At 44.2% G+C, this 13,976-nt stretch overlaps 1 protein-coding gene across 4 annotated transcripts in view; it reads right to left on the bottom strand.

Annotated features, from left to right (window-relative positions):
- The window catches only part of RCAN2 (regulator of calcineurin 2), a 264,821-nt gene that overhangs the window by 89,446 nt on the left and 161,399 nt on the right, over positions 1-13,976 (bottom strand). The window contains exon 1 of one of the 4 annotated variants that reach the window (XM_045801723.2): positions 5,763-6,035. The exons of the other annotated variants lie outside the window; for them this stretch is intronic. Within the exon in view, the coding sequence (XP_045657679.1) occupies positions 5,763-5,849 (87 nt within the window). The 5' untranslated portion in view covers positions 5,850-6,035. Of the gene's footprint in view, positions 1-5,762; positions 6,036-13,976 lie in introns of those variants that run through there. 4 annotated transcript variants of the gene reach the window in all.

The following is a 13,976-nucleotide window of genomic DNA, read 5'->3' as shown; positions in this document are numbered from 1 at the left end:
GCTGAAGGCAGACACTAAACCGACTGAGCCACCCAGGCGCCCTGAGAAAGAGCAAGTTTTTGTTTTGCTAGAGGGGTAAGATCTGTTATGAACATGTTACCCCACCCACCCTCCCATACACTCCCTTTTGGTTTTCAGAAACTAAAGGTGGACAGATACATGAAACAAATGCTGTTTAACATTATAGCTATCAATGACTGTATGAGAACTTCTGTTAACATTTTGGTTACTCCATGTTACCATGACTATCCTAGAAGATTTCCATTTTTGAAATTAAATCATGTACAGCTCAAAGTCATCTACGTTGCCGAGTGAGCACAATGGTTTCTGAAGACTCTGAAAGAGCTGTAGGGCTGCAGAGCCATAAGGTCATGGCTGCGGTCAGACCGTCTACCTAGCCCTGCGTTTGTGAGAAGCACGAGAAATAGGCATGAGGCTTGACCAGTTCTCCCGACAAATACCCATGGCGTTTCTTCCAAATCAATCCGCGATACCCATTGCCCACATATTCACTTGTGTCATTTGTCTGTCCTCAAAGTAGAGTACAAAGTGTATCATACCAGCTCTGCTCCGTCCTTCTCCTCCTACGACTCCCGCCAAACAAAACAATTTGAAATTTCCAGTGGTTCAAAATGACAAAGAGATTTCATTATATTAAGTGGCCTCGATGTGCTGGTTTCTTACATAACTCACAAAACAACATGACACAGACCATGAGTCAGTCACCTCATACTATTGTGTGAAAAGGAAAACAAAATACACAAAGCACTGAGCATTTTTCTCAGCATGATTATCATATGTCCAGAAAAGCTAAGAGACTTGCCCAAGGTTACATGGATTGGAAGGATACTGGGACATTTTCAAAAGCAGAGGAGAGAAAATAGGAATTAGGAGTTACCTTAAAAGGCCCTGGCCTTTCAGAAATGGGCGGGTGGGAAGTCCTATAGCAACCCTAAGATTCCAAGCATAGGAAGAATTGTTATGTGCAGAACAAGTTTCTGCTTATATTACTTCCTCACCCCAGAGAACCAACATGTTTAAAATGTAGCATGAGGAAGTCTGCTTAAGCACAGTTTCCAGAAAGGAGCATCTTTTAAAAATTGACATAATGGCATAAGATAGTAATAGCCTCCGTAGGTCCCTGAATGAATGAATGAATGAATGAATGAATGAATGGTCGAAATAGGCTAAATGAGGGGCTGAGTAAAATAGAAGAACGTCGATAAGATGGCCTCTCTTTGCATCTACTGTTCCCTCTACTGGAACGCTTTGCCCTCAGATCTTTACATGGCTCTCTCACTCACTTCGTTTAGATCTCTGAATGACATTGGAACGATGACACTTAATGAACTGTCACCTCCCAGAAATGGTTCCACTGGCCATCCGCTCAAAAAGTGATCAACGGAATTTCTGGAGAAAGACAAATACAGCAGAACTCTATTTGCCTGATATCCTCCTCTTTTTGGTGCTATTGTTCTATTGGCAAAATTTAGGGAACTGGAGCTCAAAGGACCCCTAAAGCAACCTCTCCTCCAATGATTTATCCTCTCACTCTTCCTTGTTCTTCATAGCCTTTATCACACCTGAAATTACAGAATACATTCATTTGTTTAGTAGTTGATTGTCTGTCTCCCGTTAGAATATACACTTGGTGAGGGCAGGGATGTCTGTCTTGTCCATCTCCCAGTACCTAAAGCATTGCCTGGCTAGTAGTTAAGTGCACCACTCACGTTTTTGAAGGAATGAACAAACCTCTAGTTCCAAGGGTCTTTGAAACTTTGGTTCTTCTAATAAGACCTGTCGTGCCTTCTGCCTGTTTCCCAATGAGCAGAAAGGAGCTTTGTGAGCCCCTTCTCCCCCATATGAATGCCCATGGAGAAAAGACTGGATCCACGGAATATGAAACAAAAGCCCTTAAAAGCCTAGAGAGGAGACATCCACCATCTCTTTTCCATAGGGGAAGCTTCCATTGCAGAGAAGGGATGGCCCCAGACTTGGCTGTCCCCAAGCGGAGGGGGAACGTTCTTCTGCAGGCTGCCTCTGCAGCTCTGGGAAGGCACCCACGATGGCCAGCAGTGGAGAGGAGTGTTTATCATCGGCTGGGAACCAGGTGGAAGAACTGCAGGTGTGGCGAACTGGTCAAAATGTGTTGGATGAGTCTCAACATCTCTGACAGCTCAGAGACACAGCTTCTAAAACTGCATATGCCAGATCTTTACTTGGAGTCCTGGATCAAAGTGTTTAAGCAGAGGTTACTCTAGATAATTCTTGACTGACCCTACCTGCACCCATCGGAGACTAGAAGAGACAAGATTCTGACTTTATCGGATAATCTGTGTCTGGGCTCTGTTCACACTAGCCAAGTTCTGGGCTTGGGGCCTGGGCATTGTCAATATTTTTTAAAGTTCTCCAGGGGATCCCAATGGGCAATCAGGTTTAAGAACCACTGGACTAAAGTGAAATATAAATTTCATTCCCCATATTTGGAGCCCTTTCATTTTTCCAAGGATTTGGCTCCTTGTGGAGGAGGAAGGCCATTTTCAGAAATATGGGGAAAATGCTGTATAAAACCAATCCTACACACAGACACACACAATCTACATTTCATCGTATCATTTTCCTTCTATTGGGAGTGCTTCAAATTTCTTCATCTTTCAGAGCATTCTTATGCCATAAAACAGACAGCTAAGTTCCTACCAACACCAATGGAGTTTCGAGAAAGACAATTATGGCAGAACTCTATTTGCCTGATTTCCTCCTCTTTTTGGTACGACTGCTCTAGCAGTTTTGATGAAATTTAGGACGTTGGAGCCCAAAGGGCCCTCAATGCAACCAGCTGAAATCCCCCATTGGGGATAAGGTTTTCTAAGTTGCAACAGGATATTAGATTTGCATATGTCTCCACTCCTTTCAAATAAACCACTGCATTCGTGAAGAGTCCCTGCTGGTGGCATAACCCTGGTGTGGCTGCTTTCCCAAGGGCACTACATGTACAAAGGGAGAGTCTGAAAATGCAAGAAAGCCTGAGATCAAGCAACCCAGATGCAGGCACGTGAGACAAGCCCCCCCCCACCCAGGTGCCTCCCTTTTTCTAACACTAAATATTAAAAACTTTGAAGAAAGGAACTCCTGGCTCCACTGTGTATCAGAGATCGGTAATTAATGAAATTTACCTTCGGAGAAACTTTGGTACCAGAATTTTACATCCGAATGTCTCTTCCTGAAAATAAGCAATGCCCACTTTTAAACACGGCACACGTGGTTTTTCTCAACAAACCTCTTTGGCCTGCCTCCGTTTGTGCATTTTCCCCCATTTTAAGAAGCACAAAGTAGATCTTTGTTTGATAATAATGTCACCGTTTTACATTACATGATTAAATGCCTGAAAGGAAGAGCTGTGTTTTCTAAGTTGCTAGTGTGTGTGTGTGTGTGTGTGTGTGTGTGTGTGTGTGTTTGGGGATGTGGAAGGGAAAACAGGTTCTGTGTCCTGGATGGTCACTGTAACTCAGCTGGAGTGAAGACACTCCAGTTAACTGGCAAAAGTAAACCTATCACCTTCAGAAGATCTGAAAAGATGACGGTGAAGTTATGGCGACAGCTCATAGTTCCTGAACACTAAACATGTGTCAGGCACTATGTTAATTATCTCACATATAAAATTTTCCTTAATCCTCCTACCAAGCCAGTGAGGTAGAAACTACTCTTATATCGACATTACAGGTGAGAAAATAAGGCACAAGAAAGATCAGGTAACTTGCCCCAAAGAAACAAATCCATTGTGATTCAGTGGTGTTGAGCAGTAAAGATATCTAACACCTCTTTCAGGGGAGAGTCTTGCCAGAAAACCCCATAAATTTCTGAGGAACAGGGTCAGCTGCTTTATAGTCTGGCCCTGACTCACTCCCCGGTTTCCCCTCCAATCCCTCACAGAGATCCTGCTGCAGTCAAATGCATTGACTCACTCGACTGCAAAATGCAATGCTTTCCATCCCCTTGCCTCCCCTGTTCTGGGTCAAAATCTACCCACCTTCAAGTTCAAGTATCACTTTCTCCACAAAGCCATCCCAGCCACTCAAGGACAACCAGCTGTAAGAATCTTGTGTCCCCTTAATTGCACAAAACATTCCGTCTTTAAGAAATACTGTGTGTCTTTATCACAGACCCATCCGTCGTAGAAGCATATTTTAAGCTCCTTCTTGAATAAGCACAATACCTGGCATATTGCAGATCCCGAATAAAAACGTTCTCACTATCGGTTCTTGGACTAAAACAAGTTCAGATTATCTTATGACGTTTGCAGGGCGCGTATGTAATCAACAGAGAACTGTGAAGGACAGAGGGGAACTATGAAGTTTGACTTGACAGACGCATAATTCTGTTCCAGCTGTTGCTGGAAGACGTCTCTCTATCCAGTTACCCGTACCAGACTTGAAGTTGGTTTTAAACTGGAAGGGCTTTGATGGCTTCTCTCTGGCCTGCAGTGATATATGGCAGGGCTGACCGGCAGGACCGGGAGTCTCTGCACGCATGTTTCCATTCTGGACACAAGCATAGGCAACGCCAAACCATGATATTCTAATTTTCCGAACCTCAATATGACAGGTGGTAGACACTTGCACAGCCCTGGAAGAATCGGTAAACACGGAGCCACACATTTGAAATATGCAGGGACAACAAACCGGATTCTTGAATCCATGTCAAGAGAGTGTTGGAAGCCGCAGTCCTGAATGACAGAGCCAAGTGTTGTGCTAGTGAACACATAAATCCCCACCTGGGAAGCCCTGGGGAGTCACCTCCACGCTCAACAATGCAGAATTCAGAGGCTTCCTTTAAGTACAGACTAAGGTGAGGGCGGAAAATGATTATGCAGTGTAATTCCCCTTTGCTTCCTCCCGTTACACAATGAGTAACTGTCCTTTCTGTGTGTGAACTGTTCAAGTAAGAGGCTTCAGCTAGCTCTTCTTTGCAGTACGAGAGAAGAAATACAAGCACGGCATTTTTCTCATAATATAAAACCAAATGTGGGGGGGAGACCGACTGTCATCAGGGGGCAATTCCCCATGACAATTGAACAATTGCTGCAGACAATCTGTGGGGACCAACGGCCTGGAATCCTACACCTTAAGATGCAAAATTTATTTATGCCTGAACTTTCTTTATGGACAACTGCTGAGAGAAAATGACTTGCTTCCTTTGCCTGACAAAGAAAATTTCCGCGGCTGCTCTCCAACTTTGATTTCCAGAGAGCTAGAGATTGAAACTGCCATCTGTTAGCATAGCTTTTGTTCAATTTGAAGACCGCATCATCGCATCATCGTGGCATAGTTCAGTGACGTGCCCTGAAGGGGTTACTGTCCCACGATCAGGGTGTCCGGGGTGCGATGTTTATTATGTGTGCCTTCTTCATTTAGCCCGTGATCAATACCCCTCTCAACATTAAGGGCTGGCAAATTCTCCTTTCTGACACACAGATACGAGACTACAAAAACATGTCTACTGTGAAAGGGATGACTGGGGATCGCCTAGTAGAAAAGACAAGAAAAAAAACCAGACAATGGTTGACCTTATCACATTCACAATTAATGTGCCGGTCCCTCTTCTAACTTATTCTAATTAACACAGGCATGCACTCACCACTTGCATTCCTAGCGCAGACTGTGAGCTCAGAACTATCCACCAAAGTCCTGTCTCCTTAAGCTAAAAAGGCTCTGCGAGCAGCTTCAGTAACAGCAACAATGAAAAGGAAGATTGCAGGTGCATACCTTAACCTCCTGATTGGTAAAGACCTCGACATCCACCACACAGGCAACCAGAGTGGAAACATCACAGTCCATGCTAGGGGCTGGCATTCCCCCTCCTGAATTTTCAATCAAGAGCTAGGCGACCTCAGAGCTGTGCGTGATGGGAAGAGCCTCCAGGTGGATGTCGCCGTGGCCGGCCCCGGGTGCCGCCTTGCCCTGGGGATCGCCGGCGCTCGGCACCTGGAGCCCGCTCCCTCTGCGCGCACGCAGCCCGCGTCTGAGGCTGCACAGCAGAGTAATGAACGGTCCGGCTCTCTCATGGCAATGACATCACCACAAAGACTGACACAAGCTGAAGCTATTTTTTTCCCCCAAGCCTTTTATCTCTAGGCAGTGCAGTGGAGCAAATTGAACATGATTATGTGCTAAATCTGAACTCAGACTAAATCAATTCAGGCAGCGTTAGCTAGGAACTGAGTCATAGCTGTTGTTTCAGCCGACTGCTTATGTTTGCAGAAAGCAAGGGGGAGAATCTGACACGAGAGGCTCTGCTTCGAGAGGGTGGGTAAATAATTCTGCAGATGAGCCTCCTGAGGTTAAGGTGTGACAATTTTCTGCCTCAGAGATGAGCAGGAAGTTGAAGCATTTTGCAAATTGCTTGGCTTCTGTTAATTGCCCTGTGCCGCTCGGAGCAGCCACACATGTTCTGGGCATCCTAATGCATCCCGGGCACGGGCTGAATAGAAATCCATTCTTGGAGTGACTAAAGAGCCGGTCGTCAGTCATTTAGGCGGCCTGGTAGGAGAAGATAATTAGAGGTTTGTGAAATTCTATTTGAAGCACATAAGTGCAGACCAGTAACTCTAAAAGCACCCTTCTAAGCACGAGATTTCAGACTATCTCCAAGGTCATTCAAACCAAAAGCAATCGTGGAAAAGGAGTTACAGCAAACGTCTCATGCGGGGACAGATGGCAGAGTCTAATAGGCAGATGCACTGATGTGGGTCATTGTCAGAGCCTCGGGGCTCTATTTCACCTGAGACTTTGAACACGTCTGGTTGCTTTTTTGGGTCTCTCTTCCCGATTGTGAATCGCTGAGGGGCAGGGCCACGGATAATTCACCTTTATATCGGAGACTTGAGCAGAGTGGAAAGAGAAGGCAATAATTGTTTAATGAATGAATCAACTAAACAGGAATAGTCTTCTTTGACAGCAGGAGTAAGCGAAGAGAAAATATCAGATGAATTTTTATTCTATCATTAGTTGTAAAAGTCCCAGTAGAACTCACTAACATTCTAGAAGGATTTATTCCCAGTAGGAGTGCAGTGGTATCTTTGGCGGCCATCAGAGTGTCATGATTTGCAACAGACTGGCGCCTTTCTAACACACGACTGGACAAAGCGTTCCAATTTTGCATGCCAATGAGAAAGGTGACTTTTCAGACTACAAGTACAAGTTTTATGGTTGGCCCTCACTGGATTGTATTTGGACCTAGTGATCCCCTTCAATAAGAGATTTCCCATGCTACATGAAAGCAGTCCACAAATACAAATATTTAGACTGATGAAATTGTGTGTGTGTGTGTGTGTGTGTATCTGTGTGTGTCTGTGTGGCACTTACTATGTTGTCCTGGGCACTACGGGGAATATGAAGTCATATATGCAGATAATTTAACTAACACTTATTGAGTGATGGCTATAGGCAAAGCTCGGCACCAGATGCTCTTAAGGATAAAATGATGAATAAGCAAAACTCACTATCCTCATGGGGCTTAAAATCCAGCGGAGGAGATAAGACATGGAGACAAACTTCTATACAGTGAGGCAGTGGCAGTCGCGATGGTGGCCGAGGAGCTACAGACAGCATCTAGTGGCAGCACTGGAGAAAGAGCAATGGATAATGAAAGCAGCTGTGCAGGTGAGCATCAAGGAGGAGCACATGGCCTCTGCTCTGCTCTTGAAACATGGGTAAGGCTATGGTGGACAGAGAAGGGGGAGACAGAAGGTGAAGGGAGCCCGTCAGACAAGGGCAGTAGACTAGAAATGCTCAGACCAAAAAAAAAAGTAGGTTATTTGAAGAGAGAGGTAGCCTGCAGCTTAAATTTGACTGCAGCCAGGGGTAGACAAGAGAAGCAAGAGTGAGATGACTCAACGCCTTGAGGGACCCTTAGGGTCTACCCAGGTGACCATGGAATGCCAGGAAGTTTTTGAGAATGTAAATGGAGCTTACATATACATAAACATAGCTAAAAGGTATAGTATATGCAGAGGAATATAATTTCGAATACCACTGACATTTGTTCAAGAGGCAAAACAACGACATAGCCTCTCTTTTCATATGCCATGGCGTATGCGAAAACGGACTCTTTAGAAGTTTCATACCAGCGGCATCCTGGTAAGGGTCTAACAATCAGCTCTCTGAAAAGAAAAGCCCAATGTATAGTGTTTGCTGATTTCTGTGGTGTAAATATTCTTATCAGGGCTGATTTCAAGCACCTAAGATGAAGTCACTCGAATTCGAAGTTGGGAAGCGATGCCTGTGGTGGGTTCACATCAGCTGATGGAGCTGCCTCCAGCAGACCACTGTTGCAGTCCTGAGAACATTTCATCCGCAGAGGTTAGGTCCAGCACGCATGTCCAGAGCCCACCAAGGAACAGCAGGGCACTAGGAGCAACGCACTGTAATCACTGGGATCTGTGCATTCTATCACAGTTTCTATGTAGGGAAGAGCTAGAAAGGACTCACTTATGTTATTTCAAGAAAAAGTGCCTGCTATGCTGTCAACTCATTTATATTAGCATGAAATGACTGATAACTCAGAGTATTACCCATCACAGAGGAATCTGTATTTTAACAAGGGGACCCAATATTAAGTTGAGTAAATATTAAGTACGTTTTTAGGGTGGAATTGTATGCACCGAGAGCCTATGGCAATTCTAAAATAAAATTATTGGGTTTTTAATAGGTTGGTTCAACAAACTGGATATACAATACAATTCAATTGCCTATATAAAAGCAGTCATTTTCCTATAGACCAAAGCCCCTAGGGGGCTTCCTCGTTAAAATAGTGTCCTGTTTCTCTAGATAGAATGTACTTTTTACAGCTGGGAGATGACTGACAGGCTTGGAGGTGTCTGGGGTATGTGTATTAGCCCCCTGGCTGATGACTAGAAGGCCCTACACACACTGGCTCCTATCCCCTCCCATCTCATCTCATACCAGTTCCCCCCGTACTCTCCACGTCCCAGACCCACTGGTTTTCTTGGCATTCCAACGTGCCAAGGTCTTTCTTACCGCAGGGTCTTTGTACTTGCTATTGCCTTTGTCTGAACATATCCAGATCTCTTCACGGCTGGATCCTTCCCATCAACCATATCTCAGCCCAGAGACCATCTCCTTGGAGAAATTCTCCCCGACCACCCAAAATAAAATGTGAACACAAACCTATGCGTGCACGTGCACGCACGTACAGAATCAATCCCTTTCCCGGCATCTGCATTTTAATTTTATTCACAGACCTTTTCACTCTCTGAAATTGCTGTTCACTTATTTCTTACTTATTGTGTGTTCCCCCAACTAGAATTTAGTCTCCACAAAAGCAGAGATTTTGGCCTATTCTGTTCACTGCTTATTCTCAAGGGCTAGAAGACTGCCTGACGCTTAGGAGGTGTTCTGTTCAATACCTGACGCATGAATGGATAAGTAAATGAATGAATGCATCTTAGAAGACAAGTAGAGGGACTCAACCCAAAAGAGGTGCCTTCTGATCTAGGAGTTTTAGGAAGGTCCTTGCAGGAAGGTATATGGGCATAGAAGTTCAGCGATCATCCCCATTCCTGGCAGCTGAACCCTGGCAAAGCTCTGCTCAGGAGCGCCCTTCCCAGCTGAAGTGGCCATAAAATCATAGGATTCATCCAAACCACTGCGCTTCCGATGACTGCCCACATTAAGAAAATGGATGCAACATGATGCAGACCCTTTAGACAAAGATCCCTTTCCTGCCCCTCTGGCCAGGCAATTCTTACAGCCACCTCTGAGTGAGCAGGTGGAAACATGCTCCTTTCAATCCAGAGGCAGCAGCCAAATCTACCTTGTTAATGAGCACAGATATTCCCATGAAAGCTATGGGATGTCAAAGGCTTTGCTCCTTCTGTGTCTTTTGGGATCACATGTTTTTAATGTTTATTACAGAAAACTTCAAACGTATTCAGAACTAGAGAGAATATAATAGTAAGCCTTCACATACCCGCCAGCCAGGTGCAAGAGTAACATTGGGGGCCAATCTTGCTTCCTCTCTGCCAGTGGGTCTGAGAGTGTGGTCCCAACCAACGGCATCAGCATCATCTGGAAACTTGCTAGAAAGGCAAATTCTTGAGTCCCACCCAAGACTGAATCAGAATCTCTGGAGGTGAGGCTGATATCCGTATTTTAATAAGCCCTCCAGGTGATTCCAATGCAAGGCCAAGTCTGAGGATCACTGCTGCCTGTCCCCACTCACTCCAAGTTATTTTGAAGCAGATGTCTGACATCCTATCATTTCATCTGTAAATATTTCAGTATATATCTCCAAAAGATAAGGGCTCCTCCTTGGAAATCACAATACCCATCATCACACAACCCAAAAGAAAGACTACTTCCTCAGTATATCATCAAATAACCTGCCAGTGTGCACGTTGCTCCAGACTACCGTTGTTCTCTTTCTTCTCATCCTCTCTCTGTCCCCTCCCCAGTCCCATCCTGCTGTCCCCTTCATTCCTTCTTTGCTTCATTTGTTAAGTTTGTTGGTTTAAACTGGGATCCACGCTGTGCTGTCTTTCAGTGTCTCTTTTAATCTATAGACTGCTCCCACATCTCATCTCTTTTTTTTTTTCTCTTCCTTGCAGTTTGCTGTTGATGACGAAATCATGTTATTTGTCCTTTAGAGATTCCCCAGTCTGGATTTTCATGATGAGCTCCACATGGTGTCATTCACTTGGTTCCTCTGTTACCTGTAGGTCCTGTTAGATCCAGAAGCTTGATAGATTCAGGTGTGGCAAGACTCCTTCCTAGATAGTGTTGTGTTCTTCCATCAGCGGGTAGGTAATGCCAGGCTGTCTCTCTTTTCACACAAATGCCTAGACTCATTCTTTCATTAGGATTTGCAAAATAATGGTATTCCTTCTTCAGTATTCATGGACTACTTCCATGAAGAGGAAGTACTTCCCATCTACATTTGTGTAAGACAGGCAAAATACACACTTTCCTCTTTTTCTTTATTAGCTGGTTTTTAAAAATAATTTGTTTCCTTATAAAATGATCCTTTAAAGAAGATCATTGAGGTTTTTTTTTAAATATCATCATGAACTCATGAATTAAATATATTTAGTGAGTTTAAATCCACTGTAGTTTTATTTTATTGATGCTTCAATTGCCCATCTTTGGCTGGTGGGAGTCTAATTAGGTTGGCTCCAGTGTCCTTTTGACACAATCCCAGAGTCTTCAAGTGCCAGCTCTCCTTCTGGCACGACAAGATATTCCAGGCTCATCTTGTCCATTTCCTATTCCAGATAAAGAATCAACAGGGGCGCGTGGGTAGTGCAGTCGTTAAGCGTCTGCCTTCGGCTCAGGGCGTGATCCCGGCGTTCCGGGATCGAGTCCCACATCGGGCTCCTCCGCTGGGAGCCTGCTTCTTCCTCTCCCACTCCCCTGCTGTGTTCCCTCTCTCACTGGCTATCTCTCTGTCAAATAAATAAATAAAATCTTAAAAAAAAAAAAAAGAATCAACAATTTCTCCAAGGGGCCTCAGTTTCATTTAATAAGTATTTTACATATTTTCAGATCATAGTTTTTATACTTACAGAAAGGTGCTCTTTGCAGTGGGTTGGTTATTGTTTATAAGCATTTCAGTGGACAGAGCTAGGAATTATATAAATATATTTAAAAGATAGTATATGAGTTCAGACTGATGATTTCAAATCCAAGACTACAGTGTTTTTGCTGAGTCACATCAGTATTATGTGTATCCCCTTTCTCTGACATCAAATATCTTGGTCATTACCAAAAACATAATTATTCATTTGCCTTATTCCATACTATCTGTATAGCGGTCTTGGAATCACATTATTAATACCACGAGGAACAATTTAAGATTTTTTTCCCAGTTCTTTTTGTCCTTTGGGTATACCCCATGAAGCAGATTCCAGTTACTGTGACTTACAGTCATTTGAAATAGTTCCCCTATCCCACCAACGAGATACCAAGTTAGGTTTACTGGTTTCAAAAATATTTACTTTTAGAAACATTTACTTTGTAAGGTTCACTTGTTTCTAAAATGTTTCCAAATTTGTTTGCTTTTTTTTCAAAAGTAACATCTTTGAATTCGTAAGAATTATCGTTCCCATTAAACTTAATTTTGTTTTATAGTTATAAAAAATATTGCATAGTTCAAAAATCAAAACTACAAAACTACAAAGAAATCAAGCTTCTATCCCTGTCTCCTCCACCCCATTCCCACCCTCCCTCCCATTCAGGCCACTGCCCTTTCATCTTTGCTGTTTATCCATTCTTATGTTACAAAAAAATAAGCAAAACTAGCAAAAATATATGTATACTATTTTCCCTCTCTTTCTTAGACAAATGAGAGTATAGTTGCACACTTTGTCTAGCTTTTATCACTAAAAAATGTGACCCTAGAGATCATTCCATAGTAAAATATAGAAATAGTCCCATTCCTTTTTTATAGTTGTATAGTATTCCACCATGTGGATTTACAAAGTTTGTGAAACTAGGCGCCTCTTGATAGGCACTAGGGTTGTTTCCAGTCTTTTGCTATTAAATAGCGCAGCCATGGACGGACTTTGCTCATGCCTTTTCATGTTTTGCGACAGACTCTACAAGTGGAATTCCTGGGTTAAAAGGCAAGTGTATATGTGCTTTTGCTAGATCCAGCCGAACTGTCCACCATAGAGGTTGTGCCATTTTGCTTCCCTACCAGCAGTTTATGAGAAAGTGTTTCCGTGCAGCATGTGTGTGCAATGCACTGGACATTTGCCCATCTGGTGAGCAAGATGCAGTTAGTGTAGCGGGGCTTTGATTTGCACTTCTCTTATTATGGACACATTTATGGATCTTTCTGTGTCTGCGCTAGTACAGCATTGTTCTAGTCAATCCCAATCCTATCTTCTCCCCAGCTAATTCAGGTTCTGTTTCTCACCCAAGCAAGCAAAGCATCCTAAACCCACGCCAAGAGGCCTCCATGAGCTTTGTTCGCATTACTCTTATGAGCAAAGTGGAACATTGGCTCCTGGGGCTAAGAGCCACTTGTATTTCTTCTTTTTCTGTGATACCTCACTTGGGTCTGGTCATCTCAGGTCAAACGCATTCTCACCCCAGGTCTCTTGCAGGTGGCATCCCTTGCCTTGAATGCCATGTCCCCCGCCTTGGCAGGGCTCCCTCCTCCCCAGAACGCAGGTCTCTGCTCAATGGCCCACGTCAGAGAAGTCTGCCCTCATCCATCTCTCACTAAGTAGCACCCTCTCACTGTCTTCTTCCTCTTCAAAGCACTTATCACTAACTGATGGTATACATTTATTTGTGGAGTTTTGTTTTACCTCTCCCATGGGAATGCAAGCTCCATGAGGGCAGGGCTCCCCTACCTCGTTCACTGTGGTTTCCCTCCATGCCTACAAGGGGGCCTGGTGCACAATGGGAGCTCAATGATCGTGTGCTGGATGAATGAATAATGAAATAAGTGAAATCCTTTCGCTCCGAGTGGCGACTGAGGACAGGTGCTGCTGGGGACGTGGACAAGATGTAAGTGTACAAAGTGGGTACCTGTGAAGGAGAATGAGCCTGAGAAGGGAGAATGAGGCCCATGAAGGTGCCTCAGGTCACTGGGCAGTGGGGATGGTGAAGTGGGGGCAGGGGAGGTCCATAAGAAGTGAGAGGGACACTGAAAGGGGAGAAGGAGGGACACAAAATCAAATGTCCCCAGTCTGTAGCAGCCAGCCCCATGTCATGTGGCAGCTGCAATGCCCTCGTTCAGACTCAAGGACAGCCATTCCATCCCTGCCCAGTTAGCACCTACTGAGGCCCTACAACGCTCTGACAGCTAATCCCCAACTGGCACTCTGAAGAAGCCATCATCATTTCTTCTTTGCCTTGCCCTCTTCCCCAGTTCCCGTGGTCTTATCCCTCCCTTGATCCCTCTTTTAAGAAGACATATTTCCCCTTGCCAACCTCCACATCTGAATCAGA

The sequence above is a fragment of the Ursus americanus genome, chromosome 29, assembly GCF_024610735.1.
Source record: "Ursus americanus isolate L20-20 chromosome 29, mUrsAme1.1.p, whole genome shotgun sequence".
NCBI lineage: Eukaryota > Metazoa > Chordata > Mammalia > Carnivora > Ursidae > Ursus > Ursus americanus.
Note: the sequence above shows the minus strand (reverse complement) of the source record. Positions and strands in the feature narration are given on the sequence as shown.